Source organism: Phyllobates terribilis, unplaced genomic scaffold, assembly GCF_046119375.1.
Source record: "Phyllobates terribilis strain yellow unplaced genomic scaffold, ASM4611937v1 Scaffold_3__8_contigs__length_932513732, whole genome shotgun sequence".
NCBI classification, from domain to species: Eukaryota; Metazoa; Chordata; class Amphibia; order Anura; family Dendrobatidae; genus Phyllobates; species Phyllobates terribilis.
The window spans coordinates 734,606,830-734,630,479 of record NW_027362763.1 but is presented as its reverse complement, the minus strand read 5'-3'; the positions used below and the strand labels follow the sequence as shown (position 1 = coordinate 734,630,479).

Genomic DNA, 23,650 nt, shown 5'->3' with positions numbered 1-23,650 from the left:
CTCTCCTTATACCATATAATGTTACCAATCTTGAAAGGAAATAACTCAATCATTATGAAATGGAGACAAAGAGCACTAAGATTGTTCACCTATACCAGAAGAAGATGACCCCATTTCTTAGAACCGTAATGTTTATCTCGACCAAGGGCTAAAAGGACTCTGTTAATACGTTTTGCCACCTAATCTGAGAGAAGCATAATGTAATGTAGGGGCACATACCCTGATTCCAGTGATGCATCACTTCCTGGGCTACTTGCTATAGTTTTGATAAAATCACAGTTTTATCAGCAGGAGGTAATCCATAGAGGACTAGTAAACTTGCAGTCATGTAGTCCAACCATGCCCCTACCACTGATTGGCAGCTTACAAGACAGTGTACACAGAAAGCTATCAATCAGTCATGTGGTGGGGTTTATACCGAGCTCAGCATTGAGAGAACTTTTAGATCTGCAGCAGAGAAAACTGAGATTTTATCAAAACTTCAACAAGCAGCCCAGTAAGTTACACATCACTGGAATCAGAGTATCTGCCCCTACATCATGCTGAGGTAGCAAGAACCTGGTGACAGATTCCCTTTAAGCATTAGGAACTGCAGAGGTAACAGTTACTCCCAAGCTTTGGTCCCAGAGGGATTCCAAAAATCACATCATCATGAGACAACAATATGATATGGTAGATAGGTTCAAATCTAGGAGCGTCACGTTATGATTCTGATGTAGACCTTTGTTGATATAGTTACACCATACAACCATTTAATTGAGTAAAGGGATAAATAAAGTAACAAAAAAAATCTGCTTCAGCTTACGCCATTACTGCAGAGGTAACTTCCAAGCCCAGGTGCAATAGGGATTCCAAAGGACCTTCTGGTAAAAGGGGCCCAGGAGTTTCATGTGATGACTCTGATCTTTCACTCCTTGCTTGAGAAAAAAATCCAACTTATGCAGTATTAATTAAATAGGATAGAAGATATGATCTTACTGTAGACAGGAAGTCCTTTATTTCAAGGTTTACCACGATTTTTTTCTTTTTCTTGACTTTATGTCATTCATTTATTTACTCTGGTGAACATACTGTAGTAATAAACAAAATCCCACTTCTATTTTTAAAGGTTTTTTTTCTTGCTTATATGCATGCATGGGGGCTAAAAATCATTTTTGCAATTGGGTTTAATTCAAAATTTTGCACCGTTTTCCTCCTATAGCCGCTGTATTACACTGTCTATCACCGGGGTCGGCCACATTATCTTTATTTTATCAGATGTGTTGAGGACATGATTTTATGGCACTTACTTTTATATAGGTATGACAGGTTGTTCTCCTGCTCTTGTTACTGCAGCTTTCCTCACAGACTGCATGACCTCAGTCAGGCATGCTGGACTCTGAAACACTGCGACATTTCAAAGAAAAAACATGCTTTAATAGCAAGGGGGACCGAGCTGCACTGTAGACTAGTCAGACAGGTGGATTCCTAGTGCCTTCTCCCATCCGCTGCCCTGGATTGACAGGTGTCTGCCTACTTGGTACAAACCTGTCAATCCACGGCAGCGGACGGGAAGAAGCTGCCAGGCCCTGCAAGTCCGACTATACTACTGCACGACTCGGTCCCTGGAGGCTTTTAAATTATGTTTTTCTCTGAAATACCACAGTGTTTCAGAGTCCAACATGTCTTGCTGAGTTCTTACAGTCAGTGAATGATGCATTGCTGCCCGTGGATTGGGAAGCATGTATCAGCTGTCAAATTCACTTTAACTTAAAGGGGTATTCCCATCTCCAAGATCCTATTCCCATATTTAGTAGGTGTAATAATATTAATATTAGCAAATACCTCCAATTAGAAATGTAGTACAGTGGCTTACAAAAGTATTCACCCCCTTGGCATTTTTCGTGTTTTGCTACCTCACAACCTGAAATTTCATTGCTTTGTTTTGAGGGTTTGCAATAGTTCATGTAAAGAACATGCCTATAACTGTGAACATGTGGTTTTCTTTTTATTGTGAAGCAAAAAACAAATAGGACAAAATAACTTGAAACTTCAGTGTGCATAACTATTCACCCCCCCTAAAGTCTATGCTTTGTAGAGCCTCCTTTAGCAGCTGCAAGTCACTTTGAATAAGTCTCTATGAGCTTCCAACATCTTGCTACTGTGATTTTTGCCCATTCCTAAAGGCAAAACTGCTCTGGCTCCTCCAAGTTAGATGGATTCCTCTGGCGAACAGCAATCTTCAAGTCTGACCACAGATTCTCAATTGGATTAACGTCTGGGCTTTGACTAATAATAATAATAATCTTTATTTTTATAGTGCTAACATATTCCGCAGCGCTTTACATACATAATCGTCGCTGTCCCCATTGGGGCTCAAAATCCACATTCCCTATCAGTATGTCTTTGGAGTGTGGGAGGAAACCGGAGAACCCAGAGGAAACCCACGCAAACACGGGGAGAACATACAAACTCCTTGCAAATGTTGTCCTTGGTGGGATTTCAACCAGGACCCCAGCGCTGCAAGGCTGCAGTGCTAACCACTGAGCCACTGTGGACTAGGCCACTGCAAAGCATTTACACGTTTCCCCTTAATCCACTCGAGTGTTGCTTTAGCAGTATGCTTTGGGTCATTCTCTTATTGGTAGGTAAACCTCTGTCTCAGTCTCAAATCACTGATAGACTGAAACAGGTTTTATATAAGAATATCCCTGTATTTTGCACTATTCATCTTCCCCTCGACTCAGACCATTTTCCCTGTCCCTGCTGCCGAAAAACATCCCCACAGTATAATGCTGTTACCACCATGTTTAACTGTGGTGATGATGTTCTTGGGGTGATGAGCTGTGTTGGTTTGGCACCAGACATAACATTTCCCTTGGTGGCCAAAAAGTTAAATTTTGGTCTCATCTGACCACAACATCTTCCTCCATACATTTAGGGAGTCTCCAACATGTGTTTTGGCAAACTCAAAACAAGCCTTACAATTCTTGTGTGTAAGTAAAGGTTTTTTTCTGGCCACTCTTCCATAAAGACCACCTCTATGGAGTGTACGGCTTATTGTGGTTGTATGGACAGATACTCCAGTCTCTGCTTGGGAACTCTGCAGTAGTGTTGAGCGAATTTGTTCATCATTTGAAATTCGTGTTCGTGTTCGGGGTTCCGAATTGTTTCGCGCCAAAAAATCTGCTCCGCCCATGAACATCCCTGATTTGCACTGTCACGCAGAGCCACTGTAGTTGCATGACACGCAAGCCACTGTAGTTCTTCTGATTCGCTATGTTGCTTTCCCCATGTGCAGGACATTGCAGTAGCTTAGTTATCCATGGTTCTGACCACTAACAACTAACCAACTGTCACTATATGAGTGGTTGTAACTAAGGATGCCTGTAACTAAGGATGCCTGTTGCTTACCCCCTGCACATGGGGTAAGCAACATAGTGAATCAGGAGAACTCTACTACATTTCTAATTGGAGGTATTTGCTATTATTTTTATTATTATTATTATTATTATTACACCTACTACATAAGGGGTTGTAGCTTGGACATGGAAATACCCCTTTTAGCAATAGATCTGTAAAATTTGCAAAAATGTGAAATAATTTAAATTAATTGAAAAAAATGATCTTTTCTCTTGCAGAGGCAACTGTTTTAAGCTATGACGGAAGCATGTTTATGAAGATTCAGCTCCCTGTGGTCATGCACACAGAGGCAGAAGACGTGTCATTGCGTTTCCGCTCTCAACGTGCTTATGGTATATTAATGGCGACTACATCCAGAGATTCGGCAGACACCTTACGTTTAGAACTGGACGCTGGACGTGTAAAACTAACGGTCAATTTAGGTAACGCTAAAAAAAACAACCCAAGATTAACTTGTCTACTCATTTCAGATCACTTTTACTCTTGCTTGCTCTCACATAATTTCCTTTATTTTTTGCTCCATTTTTATTACTTACATTTTTTTAATGTATTTATTTTGCTTGCACAAAACACAATCCATAACAGTTAAAAAAGAGAAGACGGCGAAAATGTTTTTTTTATGCTTTCCAAAGAGTTCTTATAAAAAGGTGATGTGAATTACTTTTAAACAGTTTTTCTTTTCCTTTTTAGGCTATTATTATACTTCTTGTGCTTCTCTTTTTGAACAATTTACACTATTTCACACTAAAAACTCATTTGGCTTATTTATTTTTTTCTTTTGTAATTGCATTTTTTAAGTTTTCAATCAAAAGTGAACAATAACCCTTCAATGACCAAGGTCTGCGGCCCTTAGCAATCAGTCTGGAGAACATCATCCACATAAATTCTTGCACAAAATAATGCACTGATGGCTCAGAATAAAAAAACAAGTGAAATGAATGATATGAATATAAAAAAAATGTATGTAGATTTTCCCTACATACAAATTTACATTTCTAGGTGTTCCACATTCTACATGGAATTTTCACTTTTCATTATATTAATGACGATATGAAGGTAGCTAGAACTTTTTGGAATTGTTTCAATTTTTGATTATATAAAAGGAAAGAATTAAAAAGGAAAAAAATATGTATTCGAGCCTTATAAGAAAAAAAAATTCTGGTAATGGAATATGTCATTTATTACACCGTAGTTTAGAATATGTTTTGGATAGAAAGTTGGAGAAATTCATCACTTGCATCTTTTCAGGTGTTCTTCTGCCTCCTACTTATTCTATTAAAAAGTCTATTAGGACCCATCACTGCAGTTATATTTTGGAGCAAGATGTGTGCGTGTTTTGATCCCAGACTGTTTGCCACCACTTTTCTGATGCGGTTGACGACACATGACAAGCTTTGCTACATGGGACTGAAATCTTAGTTTTAAAATATATGTTCTCCCCAATGGACCAAATATGATTTGATTCTGAATACAGATTTTTTTTTTTACAACAGATATTTGAAATAAAATATCTATAATATTTTTATTCAATTTTTTTTATTTATTTTATATTTTTTATTATATATATTTATTATATTTTATTTATTTTTTTCTAAGCATTAAAAAGTAGTAATCTAATACAGAGATAGAATATATTTTTTTCTCCAGTGCCAAAAAATTATCATTTATATTTCTCATCACAGACATATTTTATTATATATATATTATATATTTATTTAATTATTTATTTTTTTTTTTGTCTAAGCATTAATAAGCGGTAATCTAATTCAGGGATAGTATATATTTTTTTCTTCCAGTGCTCAAAAATTATCATTTCTATTTCTCATCACAGGCATATTTTATTATATATATTTTATTTATTTATTTATTTATTTAATTATTTAATTATTTATTTATCTATTTATTTGTCTAAGCATTAAAAAGTGGTAATCTAATTCAGGGATAGTTTATATTTTTTTCCTCCAGTGCTCAAAAATTATCATTTCTATTTCTCATCAGAGACATATTTTTTTCCTTTGAGGTAGAACATTGCCGGACAAGATGGACGATCTTTTTGGCAAGCCCTATACCCCTATTGTGATGGAACTTAAAATACGAAGTTTCTCAGATGTTTATTGTTCTGGCACATATGGGAAGAAAGTGGCTGCCAATCTTGATCTACGTCTTTGACTGCTTTTCTGAGTGCTGAGGTTTGTCTCCATGTAGCACAGTTGAATTGGCCAATATAATTTAGTTACAACTTGAAATATTTAAGAAAATTCTGTGTCTAAGAGTTTTAGTGGCACAAGAATACATTTCTGTCAAATGGCCACATGTGCATGTGTCTGTCCCCGGAAGGGTGGACTGTAATTTTATTGGATGTCTGCAGCTAATACCTTGAAGGATAAATTTTCATTTCTCATCTATTCTTCCCTATCTAGACTGTATCAGGATTAACTGTAATTCCAGTAAGTGCCTATTCAACAATTATTTATTTATTTTTCTATCGTATTATATTATAAATACTTTTTAAATACTTTGTTTAATACTGTTTATTGTAATTATTATTATACTACAGCTAAAAAACAAAATTTAATGCATGGATTATAATTGATGTATTTAGTTATATTTTGTCCTTGAGTTCTTGAGTTGATTAGACAAGAAATGTGGACTGTGACTTTATTTTTACATTTTTTTAACAAGAACATTTTTCAACATTTTTTTTGCACTAGATTTTCACATTTTCCAGTGGAATCAGCAATCAGCAAAATCAGCAAATATCAATAAAAAGTATTACAAAGAAAACTGTTTACAAAATCAAAAAGCCTAAAAAATAAACAAAATTAGTGTAAAATATTTTTTAAAAAATTACTGCTGATAACTGAATTATGGAATCAGCAGTTATAAAATATTTGCTTCTTATTATAATATATTGCTCAAAAAGTAAAGCTTTTATTAAACAGGATTATTGCGTTCATTGTCTAACGGGTTTGTTTTTCATTGAATTATGATTTCTTTTTTAATGGAAACAATCCAGTTAAACTTTTCTGAGCCAAAAAAAAGAGATTTTTTTTTCAAGTAATCTTAGCAAGTTTTTGAGGCTTTGTTTACTCTTGAAATCGGTTTTGTGTTCATGAATGATTGGAGAAATTATGCCTTTCTTTCAACAGTTATCCATTGTCAACTTCACTAAAATCGATGTAAAATAATAAATAAATAAATAAGGAAAGCGCATTTTCCTTATTCAAAATGTTATGCCTTATTTTTGGTATTATTTTTTTTAAAGGAGGCCTCTCGTGAAAATTTTTCTTTTGACTAAATCCGTATATGTGTGAATATAGTATAGTGTGTGTGCGCGTTAATTTAAAAAGAGGGGGAGACACCGAGCCCAATAGGGTCTTATCCAGTGGAGAAATTGGTCTAGGTGAGAGGTATAGGAAATGCCTTTTGGGATCGTCTAACTCACAACTGAGGAATCAAAGTATGACAGCTGCTGCAGTACCCTCAGGTTAGGAGATTAATTGGTAAGAGAATAGGAGTAGTAGTCTGTGTTGCTGTGCTTCCACTTGTTCTCAGACTGTGAGCTGAGTGCAAAAAATAGGCTGCATATTTCTCAGCTCACAGTCTGAGAACAAGTGGAAGCACAGCAACACAGACTACTACTCCTAGATTAGATGTTAGAAAATTTTTTTGGACCGTGAGGGTGATCAGTGAGTGGAACATGCGGCCACGAGAGGTGGTGAGTTCTCCTTGAATGGAAGTCTTCAAACAGAGGCTGGACAGACACCTGTCTGAGATGGTGTAGTGAATCCTGCATTGAGCAGGGGGTTGGCTCAGAAGACCCTGGAGGTCCCTTCCAACTCTAACAATCTATGATTCTATCCTCCTACCAATTATGTGTTAATACACTCACCTATCACTGTCTTCTCCGGGATCCAGCAATGTTCTGCTCCTCTACTTAGTAACGTCACCGCTCTTCAGACTCTCCGAGTCACATTGCACTCAATGTGACCTGGAAGTAGCTTTTACAATGTAAGCCTATAGAGGGTCAGAGCCTGAGACTTACATTGTAAAAGAGACTTTCGGCACACGCATAGAGCGTAGAGTGATCTGGACAGTCTGAAGAGCGGTGACGTCACTGAGAAGAGCAGCAGAACGTCACTGGATCCCGGAGAAGATGGTGATAGGTGAGGATGTTAACATACTCATACTACAGTACATACATACATACAGAATTAGTGAGAAGAAAAAAACTTCAGTCATTGCAGTTTTCACTCTGCCCACTGATTCTCAAATAGTCTTACACTTTTCAAATTTCATCATTATAATCACCATGTATTATTACAACAAATGGTAAAGGGTTACTCCAATGTCATAAACAAAAATGCAGAAAATCAAAACTTTCCTCAAAAAGATCGCTTTTGCAAAAAAAAGAAAAAGTTAATTTTTTTGAACATATACAATGTGAAAGGCTATGGTGCCTCTGGTTTTCCTGGCATTAGACAACATGCACTGTAGACTGCAAATCCTGGCATCCTTTTCACTCTGCTACTATTTTTCGGCCCTTCCATCTTACAGTATGGATTGGTTCTATTCTAGTGCAGGGACTAGAGATGGTGCAAATTGATTCGCAGGAGCCCAGTGAACCACTTCTTAACTGCAACATCACATGTGCAACACACCGTAATGATTATTTAATGCCAGGCTGGCTAATCAAAAGAGGATCCAGGAATGCCAACGGGTAAGAGAGGGTTCACTGGGCTTCCTTCCACTGGCCACAGACTACTATCATGGCTGCTGGACGGAGTCCTGTGAACCAGTTGACACATCTCTAGCAGAGACTGTAACTGACTAATGAAGTTAGTGTGCCGGACCCTTCTATAATGACATGCTTACAGATAGTCAGGGGGAAGCAGCTCCCTTCTATATATTGCTCTGACAATGCATTACTGCTTACTATAACATTAACCCTTGAGGACATGTGACCGCAGCTGGGTTTAGGCATGCCATTTGTAATGACAATCTATTTGCAAATTCATGTGCTTTGGTTAATCCCTTTAAGACCCCTTTTTTTTTAAATAAAACTGGAAACATAACATAGGGCACTACTATTGACATTAGGTGACATGGCAACTCCTTCTTCATGAGTAGTTAAAATATCACAGAGTATCCTTGTTACAAGTACACCCAGATTCATCATTGACTTTGTGCCTGATTTTTGTCTAGTTTTGTGCACCATATTTGTTATTCTATTTGTGTCTTTTTTAAGTCTCACCTGTTTTTTTTTTCCACTTTATGGGCAGAGTTTAGCGATTCCAGATGTTTTTCGCCTGATTCATAAATTGCAACTTTTTAAAAAGTTGCAAAATTTGGCTCAACTCCACTTCAGTCCCTCCTGGAGTATTTTTGAGTTTTTTTGGTGCAATGTTTTTTCCGTTTTACGAAACATTTGACTTTTAGTGCAAAAACAGTACAAGACAGAAAAAGAGACAATCTTTGACTTTGCGACAAATTCATAAATCACATATGCCATCATTTTGAAGAATTTGGCACCAAAAACGACAACTAATCCCACAAGTAAAAAAAAAGGAATGTGATAGAAAATGCAAAAGATGAATATGGGCCATAGTCTTTGTTAACATGCCCGATTGTCATCCATTTGTATCAGATCAAGTATAATAAAAGACTAAATCCATTACAAATAGAGCAAAAACTAATGCAAAATGGATACCATCTGTTATGATCCATTTCCTATGGCTTTTAATGTTAAAAATAATGGATTCAGTTTCGTTTGGATAATGGAAAATGAAAAATAATGGATCCAAGATTTGTTTTTCTGTCTGGAGAAAAAAAGTTGTCCAGACCCTGTTTTTTCACACAACTAAAAGATGTTAATAAGACACGCGATCTACCCATTCACACCTGAGACCTTGTAACACTAATGAGTCACATGATATCAGGGCAGGGAAATGGCAAATTTGGCACTATTTGCCTATTTTCACTTAGGGGTGTACACACTTTTCTTGCCTAGGGGTGTTCTCCCTTTTGTGAGATACTGTGTATATGTGTATATATATATATATATATATATATATATATATATACAGTACAGACCAAAAGTTTGGACACACCTTCTCATTTAAAGATTTTTCTGTATTTTCATGACTTTGAAAATTGTACATTCACACTGAAGGCATCAAAACTATAAATTAACACATGTGGAATTACATACTTAACAAAAAAGTGTGAAACAACTGAAAATATGTCTTATATTCTAGGTTCTTCAAAGTAGCCACCTTTTGCTTTGATGACTGCTTTGCACACTCTTGGCAGTCTCTTGATGATCTTCAAGAGGTAGTCACCGGAAATGGTCTTCCAACAATCTTGAAGGAGTTCCCAGAGATGCTTAGCACTTGCTGGCCCTTTTGCCTTCTCTCTGCGGTCCAGCTCACCCCAAAGCATCTCGATTGGGTTCAGGTCTGGTGACTGTGGAGGCCAGGTCATCTGGCGTAGCACCCCATCACTCTCCTTCTTGGTCAAATAGCTCTTGCACAGCCTGGAGGTGTGTTTGGGGTCATTGTCCTGTTGAAAAATAAATGATGGTCCAACTAAACGCAAACCGGATGGAATAGCATGCCACTGCAAGATGCTGTGGTAGCCATGCTGGTTCAGTATGCCTTCAATTTTAAATAAATCCCCAACAGTGTCACCAGCAAAGCACCCCCAAACCATCACACCTCCTCCTCCATGCATCACGGTGGGAACCAGGCATGTAGAGTCCATCCGCTCACCTTTTCTGCGTCTCACAAAGACACGGTGGTTGGAACCAAAGATCTCAAATTTGGACTCATCAGACCAAAGCACAGATTTTCACTGGTCTAATGTCCATTCCTTATGTTCTTTAGCCCAAGCAAGTCTCTTCTGCTTGTTGCCTGTCCTTAGCAGTGGTTTCCTAGCAGCTATATTACCCTGAAGGCCTGCTGCACAAAGTCTCCTCTTAACAGTTGTTGAAGAGATGTGTCTGCTGCTAGAACTCTGTGTGGCATTGACCTGGTCTCTAATCTGAGCTGCTGTTAACCTGCGATTTCTGAGGCTGGTGACTCAGATAAACTTATCCTCAGAAGCAGAGGTGACTCTTGGTCTTCCTTTCCTGGAGCGGTCCTCATGTGAGACAGTTTCTTTGCAGCGCTTGATGGTTTTTGCAACTGCACTTGGGGACACATTCAAAGTTTGCCCAATTTTTAGGACTGACTGACCTTCATTTCTTAAAGTAATGATGGCCACTCGTTTTTCTTTACTTAGCTGCTTTTTTCTTGCCATAATACAAATTCTAACAATCTATTCAGAAGGACTATCAGCTGTGTATCCACCAGACTTCTGCACAACACAACTGATGGTCCCAACCCCATTTATAAGGCAAGAAATCCCACTTATTAATCCTGACAGGGCACACCTGTGAAGTGAAAACCATTTCCCGTGACTACCTCTTGAAGCTCATCAAGAGAATACCAAGAGTGTGCAAAGCAGTCATCAAAGCAAAAGGTGGCTACTTTGAAGAACCTAGAATATAAGACATATTTTCAGTTGTTTCACACTTTTTTGTTAAGTATATAATTCCACATGTGTTAATTCATAGTTTTGATGCCTTCAGTGTGAATGTACAATTTTCATAGTCACGAAAATACAGAAAAATCTTTCAATGAGGAGGTGTGTCCAAACTTTTGGTCTGTACTGTATATATATATATATATTTTTTTTTTTATTTATTTATTTATTAGTAGTGTTAGGTTGAATATATGTATATTTAACCTAATAACTTCAACCTATTAATTTATTGAAAGCCTTATAACTAGAAAAAGATTAGCTTTTCTTCAGATTTCCAATCAAATTTTAGGGTCCTGCTAATTAACCCTGGGTTCACATATTGGATATTTGTTACAGAATTATGGCTTCAAAATCGATATTAGTAGATTTGAATGAATCTCCCAAAATTCAGTTCAGGCAAATTTGCTGAATTCAGGGGAGAATTAAATTTGCTATAGATAAATTTGTTGTAGATCAAATCTCCTGGGAATTGGTTAAAAAAATTATAAACTCTTATAATCCATTCTTCTCTGTTCTCTGCAAGCCTATCCCGCTACTGTATACCTCATTCTTAAAGGGGTTGTCCACTACTAGGACAACCCCTTCTCAGAACGTTTGCCTCCATTAAAATAAAAATTCCTATACTTATCACCTGTGTTGGTGCCATTCCAGCGGTGTTGACACTCACATTCCTGCGGCTCACATGAGATTTTACGTCACATAAGCCCTGAGGTCAGTCAACACAGACGTCACTGTCCCCGCCTTTGGACATATAAGTAATCAAGAGGATTACTTTTGGTTACTTATACGTCTGAAGGCGGGGAAAGTGACGCCAGCACTGATTGACCGCAGGGCTCATGTGACATAACAATCTCAGGTGAGCTCCGGGAATGTGAGTGAGTGAGTGGAACAGCGCCAGCACAGGAGATAAGTATAGATGTTTTTATTTATTCAGATTGAGAAGGGGTTGTCTTAGTAGTGGACAACCCCTATAATCAGAAAGGCTCCTGTTTCTTCTTCTCTGGTCTTACTTGGCCCTGTGATTCTGATGGGCAACCCTGTCACTAACTAGGCCCTTAGCTGTCACTGGAGTACGATGCATATCCATGACTTGTGCCCCATGTGGTCACACAGGACACGATACACATTATTGACATGCATCACTCCCCACATGACTGATGGGGACTAGTCAGAGCCTGCAGCAGAGTAAGACAGGAGAAAAAGAAAGAGGAGCCTTTTGGAAAGACAAAGATTAACGGTGGCGTCATGACAGATATTAAGAGGGCAGGGAAGACATGAGAATAAAACTTCATTGTTTTACTAGTCACTTCCCATCTCTTAATATCTCCTAATGGCCTCCATTTTGCTAGATTCGCAGAAATCGAAGCTCCAAAAATTCTGATTCATTGATATCTACATTTTTGAGGAAATTCAAAGCTAATTCAATTCATTTTACAATTGATTCACTCATCTGTGTGCATTAAGATTCTGTGCCAAACCACAATACACTGTAAGTCAATAGGTTTGCAACAAACCACATAAGAGAGAATTTATCAAGATTTGCATTTTCTATGCCAGTCTTGACCCACTGGAGTAAGGTAAGCAGAATTTATTAAGTGTCGTACACCTCTTAATACAGTTTCCACATTTCTTGGATTGTCCACATGTAAGAAAATGAAATCCACACCAGTTATGAGCTGATATAGATTTCAGCCAGAATGCACAGTAATTTCTGGCATATGTGTTATTGTGCATGTCTTAAAAAGACAAATACGACCAGGATTGAGGCCAGACGGTGACTATGTTGGCTTCATTCAAGTGATTTCCTCAGTCGGGGGTCGGAATACTGTTTTTTGAAAATTCGGACAAAAACACTGATATAGATGAGCACTGTAAAAATGTGAATCTAGTCTTACATAGTACCTACAGCACCGGATGTAGCACAGTAAATGAGTTTGATGCAAGTTCTGATTGAATGGATCCAAATTGGCATATATAGTTTGTTTTTGTTAGATTGCACTTTCTTTCTTTGTTTATTTTATTTATTTTCAAATTCTATATCAAAAGAACATGGACACAATTGCAAAAGTAAACATAGGCTGAGTATAATTATTACATTTTAATTATTTGATATTGGATATGTTTATGAAAGGAGAATGAATTATAATGATAGTTGATAATATTTTGGTATTAAAGTACACCCAAATCTTTATCTCATATCTACATGTGTTCAGTTAGATTAATATCTCCTCTAATTTCTAGATTGTTGGGCAATTTCAGCAGTAGTGTGACTCGGGTGACTTTTTTTTCCCCTCTTTTTTAAAGACATTTATTATGAGTGGCTTTTGGTGTCAAAATAATTTTCTTTGAGGTTGTTGTCTGGTCTTATTTTACTTGAAGCGATGTTCATACAAGAGTTTAGTCTTCCATTTCCTAACAGATTGGCTAATTGCTTTAGAATATCTTATTAAGTGGATAAATGTGACTTGCCATAATGGTAAGTAAAGTAATGGTAAGGTCGGTTTTTGTAAGTAATGAAATAAAAACTAAAATATTGTGTTTTTAGTATATATGTAATTATGAAACAGTATCAGCATGATAAAGCAAATGCATTACGTTGATGTTTTAATATTATAAATTATCATTCTCCACAAATATCTTCAATTTGGTTAGAAAATGGTATTATTTTAAATATTTTGCGCCATCATTAATTTTTTTTAATAATATCATTAATAAAATTTTAGTCTTGCTTCAAAAATAATATTGTAGAAATTGCGAATTGAGAATTTTTTTATTCGATTTTTTTCGTTTGTGCACTTTTTTTTTTTAATTCCTAGAGTTTCAAGCCATCTAGTCTTATAGTTAAACAGGGTTTTTTAGCTCTGCTCTCTTCTACATTGGGAGGTCAGAGGTGCTGATGATGTCCCCTTCATTAGAATAGGACACACAAGTTCTACTTGCTTAGTCCTGGCAGGTATATATTGACGCAATATCAACAGCTGCGTTCACCTTTCGACTCTAAAGGGAATGACACCGGACAAATGCTTTAACTAAAGTTTAGCTAAAGTTTAAAGGGCTTGTTGTCTAGGACTTTTATATTGGGATCATAAATATCAGATCAGTTGAGGTGCGACACCCAGAACCCTCACCGATCAGCTGTTCCTGGTGCCGGTGGCTGAGTTGTGAAGCAGCACAGCTCTGTCAACGGAATATTGGCCAAGACTGGGTATTGCAGATCCACCACATATTTTAATCAATAGGGTCAGATGTGCAGTACCAGGCCAAGGCCACTATGCAGTTGATGGAACTGCACAAATCAGCATATCGGAATGCCGCCGTCATCGGGAACAGCTGATTGGTATTGGTGTGAAACCTAGCACTGCTGCCTATCAGTTATTGATGACCTATCCTAAGGATAGGCCATCAATATAAAAGTCTTGGACAAACCCTTTAAGCTTTTATTGCCTCTTTAATAATAAAAATGTGGCAGGTCATTGACTTTTGCATTTTACTTGCTAATCATACACACATCCCGGCAGGTATGTGGGGACACAATGTGATCGAAACTTCTCATTTCCCAATGCAGAACTGAGCTATACTGGACAACCCTTTAAACCATTTTCCTCTTTGAAATATAAAAGTTAAACTTTTAATGCAAGTTTGTTATATAATTACATTTTGCCTACAAGTACCTAGTTATTACTTCTTGGCACTACACATCATAAATAAATATAGCGTTTTATATTTAGCTTATATGTAAGTACTGGATAATCAAGGAGAGCAATCATTACAATTCAGTGCTAATAATCTAAATGGAAAATAATGACTTTAATTCAAGCTTTTCATTATTTGTTTTGTATGTATTACTCATTAGAAGATTTTTAGCACAAATTTTTGGCCCATTCACATTTTTTATTGAAAATATTAGTCATTCTTTGATAATTTAGACCTAAATTAGGGTTAGACAAGTTAGGAGGAATATATTATGTATTTTATTATCCTTTTTCTAAAGGCCTAAGGCTACTAGCAACAGGAAATATAATTATATGGTTTTAATATGATTTTCACAATATATTTTATAATCATTGCAAAATTAAAATAATACATTATCTGGTTTAGTATTATAAATGTAAAATGTTGTATTGTTGATAGGAGTCAATGTTCACTTTTAAAACTGATTTATAATTGCTGAATGGCTACTTTGAATTTTGTAAGAATAATTGGTCAAATGCTGATTACAGTGTATGACTTTAATAACAGGATCCTAAACATTTTTTACATTTTAAACAATATATTGAATGTTAAAAAACTAACACATTTGAATACATAAAACATGGAGAAATAATTACTCACAGGGCGTTAAAGCCATAAAGAATGTCATTATTATCAATTTATGTTTGCTTCTGGTCAAAGGTTTTTTTTGTGACAAACTAATCAGTAATAACTTAAGGTAGCGATACATCTTGAAAAAAAAATGTAATTGTACTATTAACCATAATTAGAAGGGTTTCTGTTTTTTTTAAGCTCCCAGAGGGTACGGATCATTATTAAAGAAAGAAACAAGCCATACTTATCACTTGAATTCACCAGCCCTCTCTAAAGCTGTCGTTCCAATGGATTATGTTGGACCAGAATTGATGAAGTCCTGACCTGCAGTCAATAAGGAATCAGTGGCCTAAGCGTTCAGGTCATTGGTGGTTGGGAAGGCATCATTCCATGTCTGGTGAAACTGAAGTGGGGGCAGATTCCAGCACTACGTATGGCTTTCTTTCTTTCTTTCATCTGTCAGAATCCTCTGAAACTTAAAGAAAACACTGAAAAAACCCTTTAACTAAAGGAAAAAAAAAATACAAATCTCACTGGAATTTCTTTTTTCAGATGATTTAGCCTGTTAACGTTTAACTTTTTTACAACAGTTCTCTAATTAGTAAAAAACATACTTTTAAAGATGAGCAATTCTATTCACACTGTCCTTGTCCAGTATTCAGTCCGCTCCTCTATGGCAACCGGTCTTAAAGAGGTTGACTGGGACTTTAACATGGCCTATTCTTAGTGTAGGGGAGGAGAGGATGACGTTGCACCCCTCTGGAAACCCCTGTTATTTTAAATGTATGAAAATGTACTAATTATATGTGTTATCCTCCTGGAGACTGCAGTTCCTGCTAGTCAGGCGTCACAGGGTTAACTGTAGGGCCAGCCCATAGTTGGGGAAGAGGATTGCGGCCCTGTGTGTCAGTTCCTGTTTTTCTAGGGAGTTGTTAGTAGGAGACATACAAGAAAGGACACCCTGAGAATCAGGTGATCATCACTGGGTGTGTGTGTGAAGAGATACAGTACAGACAAAAAGTTTGGACACACCTTCTCATTTAAAGATTTTTCTGTATTTTCCTGACTATGAAAATTGTACATTCACACTGATGGCATCAAAACTATGAATTAACACATGTGAAATTATATACTTAACAAAAAAGTGTGAATCAACTGAAAATATGTCTTATATTCTAGGTTATTCAAAGTAGCCACCTTTTGCTTTGATGACTGCTTTGCACACTCTTGGCATTCTCTTGATGAGCTTCAAGAGGTAGTCACCAGAAATGATTTTCACTTCACAGGTGTGCCCTGTCAGGTTTAATAAGTGGGATTTCTTGCCTTATAAATGGGGTTGGGTCCATCAGTTGTGTTGTGCAGAAGTCAGGTGTATACACAGCTGATAGTCCTACTGAATAGACTGTTAGAATTTGTATTATGGAAAGAAAAAAGCAGCTAAATAAAGAAAAACGAGTGGCCATCATTACTTTAAAAAATGAAGGTCAGTCAGTCCGAAAAATTGGGAAAACTTTGAAAGTGTCCCCAAGTGCAGTTGCAAAAACCATCAAGCGCTATAAAGAAACTGTCTCACATGAGGACTTCCCCAGGAAAGGAAGACCAAGAGTCACCTCTGCTTCTGAGGATAAGTTTATCTGAGTCACCAGCCTCAGAAATCGCAGGTTAACAGCAGCTCAGATTAGAGACCAGGTCAATGCCACACAGAGATCTAGCAGCAGACACAACTCTTCAACAACTGTTAAGAGGAGACTTTGTGCAGCAGGCCTTCATGGTAAAATAGCTGCTAGGAAACCACTGCTAAGGACAGGCAACAAGCAGAAGAGACTTGTTTGTGCTAAAGAACACAAGGAATGGACATTAGACCAGTGGAAATCTGTGCTTTGATCTGATGAGTCCAAATTTGTGATCTTTGGTTCCAACCACCGTGTCTTTGTGCGATGCAGAAAAGGTGAACGGATGGACTCTACATGCCTGGTTCCCACCGTGAAGCATGGAGGAGGGGGTGTGATGGTGTGGGGGTGCTTTGCTGGTGACACTGTTGGGGATTTCTTCAAAATTGAAGGCATTCTGAACCAGCATGGCTACCACAGCATCTTGCAGCGGCATGCTATTCCATCCGCTTTGCGTTTAGTTGGACCATCATTTATTTTTCAGAAGGACAATGACCCCAAACACACCTCCAGTCTGTGTAAGGGCTATTTGACCAAGAAGGAGAGTGATGGGGTGCCTCGCCAGATGACCTGGCCGCAACAGTCAACAGACCTGAACCCAATCGAGGTGGTTTGGGGTGAGCTGGACCGCAGAGTGAAGGCAAAAGGGCCAACAAGTGCTAAGCATTTCTGGGAACTCCTTGAAGATTGTTGGAAGACCATTTCCGGTGACTACCTCTTGAAGCTGATCAAGAGAATGCCAAGAGTGTGCAAAGCACTCATCAAAGCAAAAGGTGGCTACTTTGAAGAACCTAGAATATAAGACATATTTTCAGTTGTTTCACACTTTTTTGTTACGCATATAAATCCACATGTTTTAATTCATAGTTTTGATGCCTTCAGTGTGAATGTACAATTTTCATAGTCATGAAAATACAGAAACATCTTTAAATGAGAAGGTGTGTCCAAACTTTTGGTCTGTACTGTAGGTCATCAATGTTTGATCGGTGGAGGTGTGACACATGGCACCCCTTTCGATCAGCAGTTCCCAATGTCGGCCAGAACTGCTCAGTTACGGAGCTGCACAGTGGAGGATGCACAGTATCTGGCCGTGGCTACAATTCCGTAGATGTAGTTGTTCTGCTCGGCAACTAAGCAGTTGTGGCTACCGCCGACAGTGGGTTCAGTTGATCGGTGGGGGTGCTGGATGTTGCTCCCTGACTGATTAGACATTGATGAACTATCCTAAGGATAGGCCATCAGTTTTAAAGACCCAGACAATCCCTTTAATGTCTGTGACCAGTATTCTTACTCAACATCCTTGGCACCTCTGGCACTTCCTTGTCCCCTGAACATTCTGATGTCGATGCATGTTTTGATTTCTAGAGGTCTAGTAAGCACCTGACGCACCCTGGATGCCGGGCTGAGGATATTGGGTGCAGAAGTGAACACCGCCTGCCGTTGGGGACCAGACTAGATGTCAGACCAGGGCAGTAAGAATAGAACTGCTCATCTCTAACAGCTTACCTTTTGTTAACATTAAATTCAATGGGTTACTGCTTGGGCTTCACAAAAATTATCAGTTGTCTTTTTCCTTCGGCACCTAAAAACAAACAAGTACATATATGTGAAAAGAAAACAAAAAACAAAAAAAATGATAAATGTGTCTAATAATTTTAGATGGGTCCTTCACAAGACCTTCATTGTCTCTCATTGTACCATATTCTGTAATTAGTTCAATATGAAATATTACCATTGATAGGATTACATGAAATGGATAATTGGTGCAATAATAAAACTAGATAATCTGACCTGTGGCGACATGAAAGGTACATTTTAGATTTCTTTATAGTTGGTAAATTAACATGAATGTTATATTTAATTAAAACAGTAAATAATTGTCATAATTTTCAAGAATTGACTTTTCCACATTCTATATTCGAAAAATAATTTCACAGTCCACATTTCCTACATTGTTTGATTTAATAAAATTGACACATTCTATTTTTTTGTATCTGGATATTGAATGTTACTATGAATCATACAATGATAATGCATTTTAATGATCAAAGTATTGCTCATGTTTGTCTGGCATAAATGGGCTATGGTACTTATTTAAAGACTATGGTAAATGATGATATAGAAAAAGCTGTAATGCATAAGTTGAATTCCACAAGTCATTAGTGGTTGAGCTATTGATATACTTTTATTATACAAAATATATTTTTCAGATGTTATTTTGCCCAAAATAAAATGTTCCATATCTGCACCTAAATATTGTAGAACTGGTGGCTCATACATTCTTCATATTTTTATGTAGATGGTACATGAGGGTCTATGCTTTATGGCTTTCAATGAGTGGGAGTTAATGGACATAAAAATGTCCATAGGCGTATTTTTTCATTGGAAAATATATTAAATACAGCCTACTCCCACAGAGTCATTGGCAGGGAGATGTACAGACTTATCTGTGTCTATAGTGTTGCTATCCTGCTTTACCTACACAATTCTACTACCAGTACCATACAAGTGTCATCTGTCAATAAGTTTTTCATTCATTAATAAAAATGAGATGCCCCTGCTGACTCTCTCCTATTCTACACAGCAAAGCTGAAAAGTGAGCAGGAAGAAATATTTCATTTCAGACTTGCAGGTTTGCATCATTGGCTTTTGTGTAAGGTGGAATATATTAGTATTCACTATAATCCAAGTCATATAGAAAATAAAAGTCATATTTTGTAAACATATGTTGAATTATTTTTTGGGTCTTATGGTCACAGTGAATAAAATGGATTATTCTCCACCTCTACAGAATCAGTTGGATCTCAACATTTTGGTCTTTAATAAAAAAAGGTCATTATTATGTCATCTTTAATAAGAATGTGTGATAAAAAATAACTTATTATTTATAACAGTTTTTATGTATAATGTATTTTTTTTTTAAATTGCCTTTTATCTTCTATGTCACCTCTATATTCAATAAAAAAATCTGAAATCTTGCAATTTTCACAATGACCACTAGGCCTAATATTGGGCTTTTATTTCCCGTTCTGGGGACCAGCAACATGGACGTATGCAGCAATAGATCGGCTCTAACTTTCAGAAAGCTTTCTAAACATATTCTGATTAAAGGTCATTGTGAAGGGAGGAGGAGAAGGTGAGGTTTAACATCACCTAATTTAAATAGTGGGTGGATCATGTGTTATCAGCTGTCTTTTCCGTCATTTCAACCCTGTTTATGAAGATGAAGATAACGACTGCTTAAAGGGAATTTGTCAGCAAGTTTTGCTATTTAATCTGAGAGTAGCATAATATAGGTCACAAGAGCCTGATTACAGGGATGTGTCACTTATTAGTCTGTGTGTTGTAGTTCCAATGCAATCAGTATTTTATCAGCAGAAGATTAACACTGTGGGACTACATCTCACGTGCCAGACAGTCAGGCTAATCTATGTAACCCCACCCTCTCCACAGATTGGTAGCTTGCTGACTAGTCACACAGGAAGCTGCCAATCAGTGTTGTGGGCGGGGTTATACACAGCTCAGCATTCTGACTGCTACATCTACAGCAGAGAAAACAGGGATTATATCAAAAGAACACCAAGCAGCCCAGTAAGTGATACATCCCTGGAATCAGGCTTTCTTGCCCTATATTATGCTGCTCTTCAATTATATAGCAAAAACCTTCTGACAAATTCCCTTTAAAAGTCTTCTGTACAGAATCGGTAGTATGAGCCTAGTGTTAGACTTAGTGGCAATGTAAGAATAGCAAGATTTATTTTTTCTTAAAGATAGATAATGATATGGAAAATTGCAAAAGGACAATATCAAATCTAATTAAGAATGGATTTAACGTAAAAATTGATTTAAAGAATAAGTCATCTTCTGATAACATGTTCCTTTTAAGCAATTGTATTACAAAATTCAAAAAAAAATGTAATCAAAAATGTTTCATACATTTTTATTTCGAAACCAATATTCTTTTGCAGCTAACTTGTTGAGTTACAAGTACTTGGGTGTTTTCAGCCCAGGAGGTTCTTCTGATTAATAACATTCATTCTTTATGCTCTGTTTAACGTCCCAGACACAAGAACATTTAGAAATCACTGAAAAACATCTAATTTACCATAGAAAATAACTCAAAAAAAGCGTTAAAACAATAAAATAATTAAAAAAAAAAGAAAAAGAAAGAAACTCTGATAAAATACTCATGCCTTCAAGTCGATAAGCGGCTTTAAAGGCATTTTACTATGTAACACGTCAAACATACAAAGTTATTTCTCATCTTATAGATAAAGTGTCAGAAGCGAATGGGATCGGGAAAAAAAAAATATATAAATCTTGCTGTTCACAGACCTGCATTCAGCTGATATGAATAGAAGAAAGCGGCCAAAGAATGAAGGATGATGTTATATATTTATTTTAAATAGACTAATAGACGTGAGGATGTGTAGTTCTGAGCCTGGGTGCATATAATGCAAAACCCGGTTTAGGATAATATCAATAAATACCTTTTCTTACCCTTGCGGTGAGCGAGATAGGAAATTTGATTAAATAATAAATAGTGACTTTAAACTCAGCAGGAGAAATATACAGTGAAATTGGATATGTTGCCTGGGGGGAAAGCTGGGACATAGAAATGAGTAGGTCATGAAATGGCACATCATCATTAAATATATAGGAAAAAAAGGGTTCTTAGCAAAAAAGCAAAATGAAAATACAGTGAGATTTTCTACTGCCAGCAGTTTCTGCATTGAGTACAATGGGAATTTGTCCCCTTTTCGCACACTAATATTTGAACATGCAATCGATTGTAAATAATTAATATTCCTATCTTCAATGCAAAAAATACCTGGAACTAGATGTGCGGAATTTCTCTCCCCCCAATGGGCTGAGTGAGTTCCCTATTTATATATTTGCTAGTAAGAACAATACTTTTATGCCCAAAAATGACAAAATTATTCTCGGAGTGATACCTTTATTAGTTAACCAGAAAAAAAAAAAAATATAAAAGCTTTCAGAGCACAGAGACTCCTTCTTCAGGCAATATTACAAATTATATAAAATAGATATAAAGATAAGATATAAAATATATATATATTTTCTCTTTAACCATTAAAGGTATCACTCTGAGAATACTTTTGTCATTTTTGGGCATAAAAGTTTTTAAATCGATTTTTTCTGGCTAACACGGTACCACAATATAACTTTGTATTGTACATCTTCGTAAAAGAATATGTAACATGTCGTATTGTAATCTTGTTTCTTGATAGTTTTTTCCCAAGATGAACAAGTGCATCTACAGATAGGAGTTCGCTAATTTACTAAGACACCCTAGTGACTAGTCAATGTGATAAGTAGATTGGAAGAGGTCATCTTACGTTGGATGGACATTCATGGCATATCTCTTCGATCAGCATCGGTCCAAATAGGGCGTAATTTGGAGCTTGTGGACCTCAATGTAAAATCCCTTATCATCACATGTCTTTAATAATATTAATCTTCACATATGCGACACAAGTAGAGTTGAGCGAATAAATTTGAGTTGAATTAAATTCTAATTTGTATGTTCCAAAAATCTATATTCTAAATTTGCCAAAATGCTGATTTTCTTGTAAATTGCCTTTGCATGGAATCAAGCTGCCACTTTTCTAAATTATAATGGGCCATCAAAACATAGACAAAAATTGTTATACTCATATCTTCACTCACCTCTCCGGCCCCTTCGTTACTCACTGCCAGCTGTCCAGTCCTCGCCACATCTTCTTATCTCTAGTCGCTCGCGATGGAATCTTCAGGCGTCTCGCATTGTGCTGGGCTTCTGGGCATTATTGTGCCCAGGTGAGTTCTAAACATGGAAAATCAGAGCACATGGTGGGACTTCATGAGGCCATTGACCTCCTGTACGCTTACACTAAACCCTTTCCAGGAGCCTTGACACCATAAAGTCTGTCACAATGTGAAAGGATCAAAGATTCAGATATGAGTGGTGGATTAGAAGATGGGGTAATGACCGGACAGGTGTCGGTGAGTAGCAGAGGGGCTGGAGAGGTGAGCGAAGGGTGAGTATAATGATTTTTTTATATTATACGTATTACGCTTTGTGCACTGGCATCTGGAGAGACCCCAGAGTGTATTATGGGATATCAAATCCATGAAAAAGTACTTTTCCGCAAATCGAATTTACTGGGAAATGAAGCACGAACAGGAAAATTCCATTTATGCCTGATCTACTCATGTGTAGCCAAAGGACCTTTTGGGCCACCATAGACTCCAGAGCTCAGGTGAGAATACAACCTCTATACTTATGTTCTGGGTCCAACACTAACTATTTTGGCCATGTGGGCACCAAAGAACAACTAAAAATTCAGATGTATTATTTACCCTACCCTTCAATAAAACTTTAGAGGAGTTATTTATTTTTTTAGACTGATGTCGTATGCCTCGGATAGGCCATCAATACTGACCCTGATCATCACTGCAAGTGATAAAAAGGGACATAGTGCCATTATTTCTTGTGAGGCGCAAATTCGTAGTTTAGTAGTTTACTATAACTTTATTGTATTCAAGTGAATGGTACTGAGTGCAATAATAGGTGCTGCTGTGCCAGGTAAACAGTAAAGGGAACGGATGAATTCCTAATTATCTAATATTAGTATTATCCAAAGAGCCAATTTATTTTAGAGTTCCTAACAACCCATTTAACTCGT

The 23,650-nt window shown here is 37.0% G+C and overlaps 1 protein-coding gene across 14 annotated transcripts in view; it reads left to right on the top strand.

Moving 5' to 3' along the window:
- NRXN1 (neurexin 1) overlaps positions 1–23,650 on the top strand; it is a 1,901,072-nt gene that overhangs the window by 958,364 nt on the left and 919,058 nt on the right. For 13 of the 14 annotated variants that reach the window (XM_073672115.1, XM_073672114.1, XM_073672112.1 and 10 more), the window contains 2 exons: positions 3,621–3,824; positions 5,823–5,849. In XM_073672115.1, coding sequence (XP_073528216.1) covers positions 3,621–3,824; positions 5,823–5,849 — 231 coding nt within the window. The remainder of the gene's footprint in view (positions 1–3,620; positions 3,825–5,822; positions 5,850–23,650) is intronic. The other variant, XM_073672110.1, reaches the window with a different exon arrangement.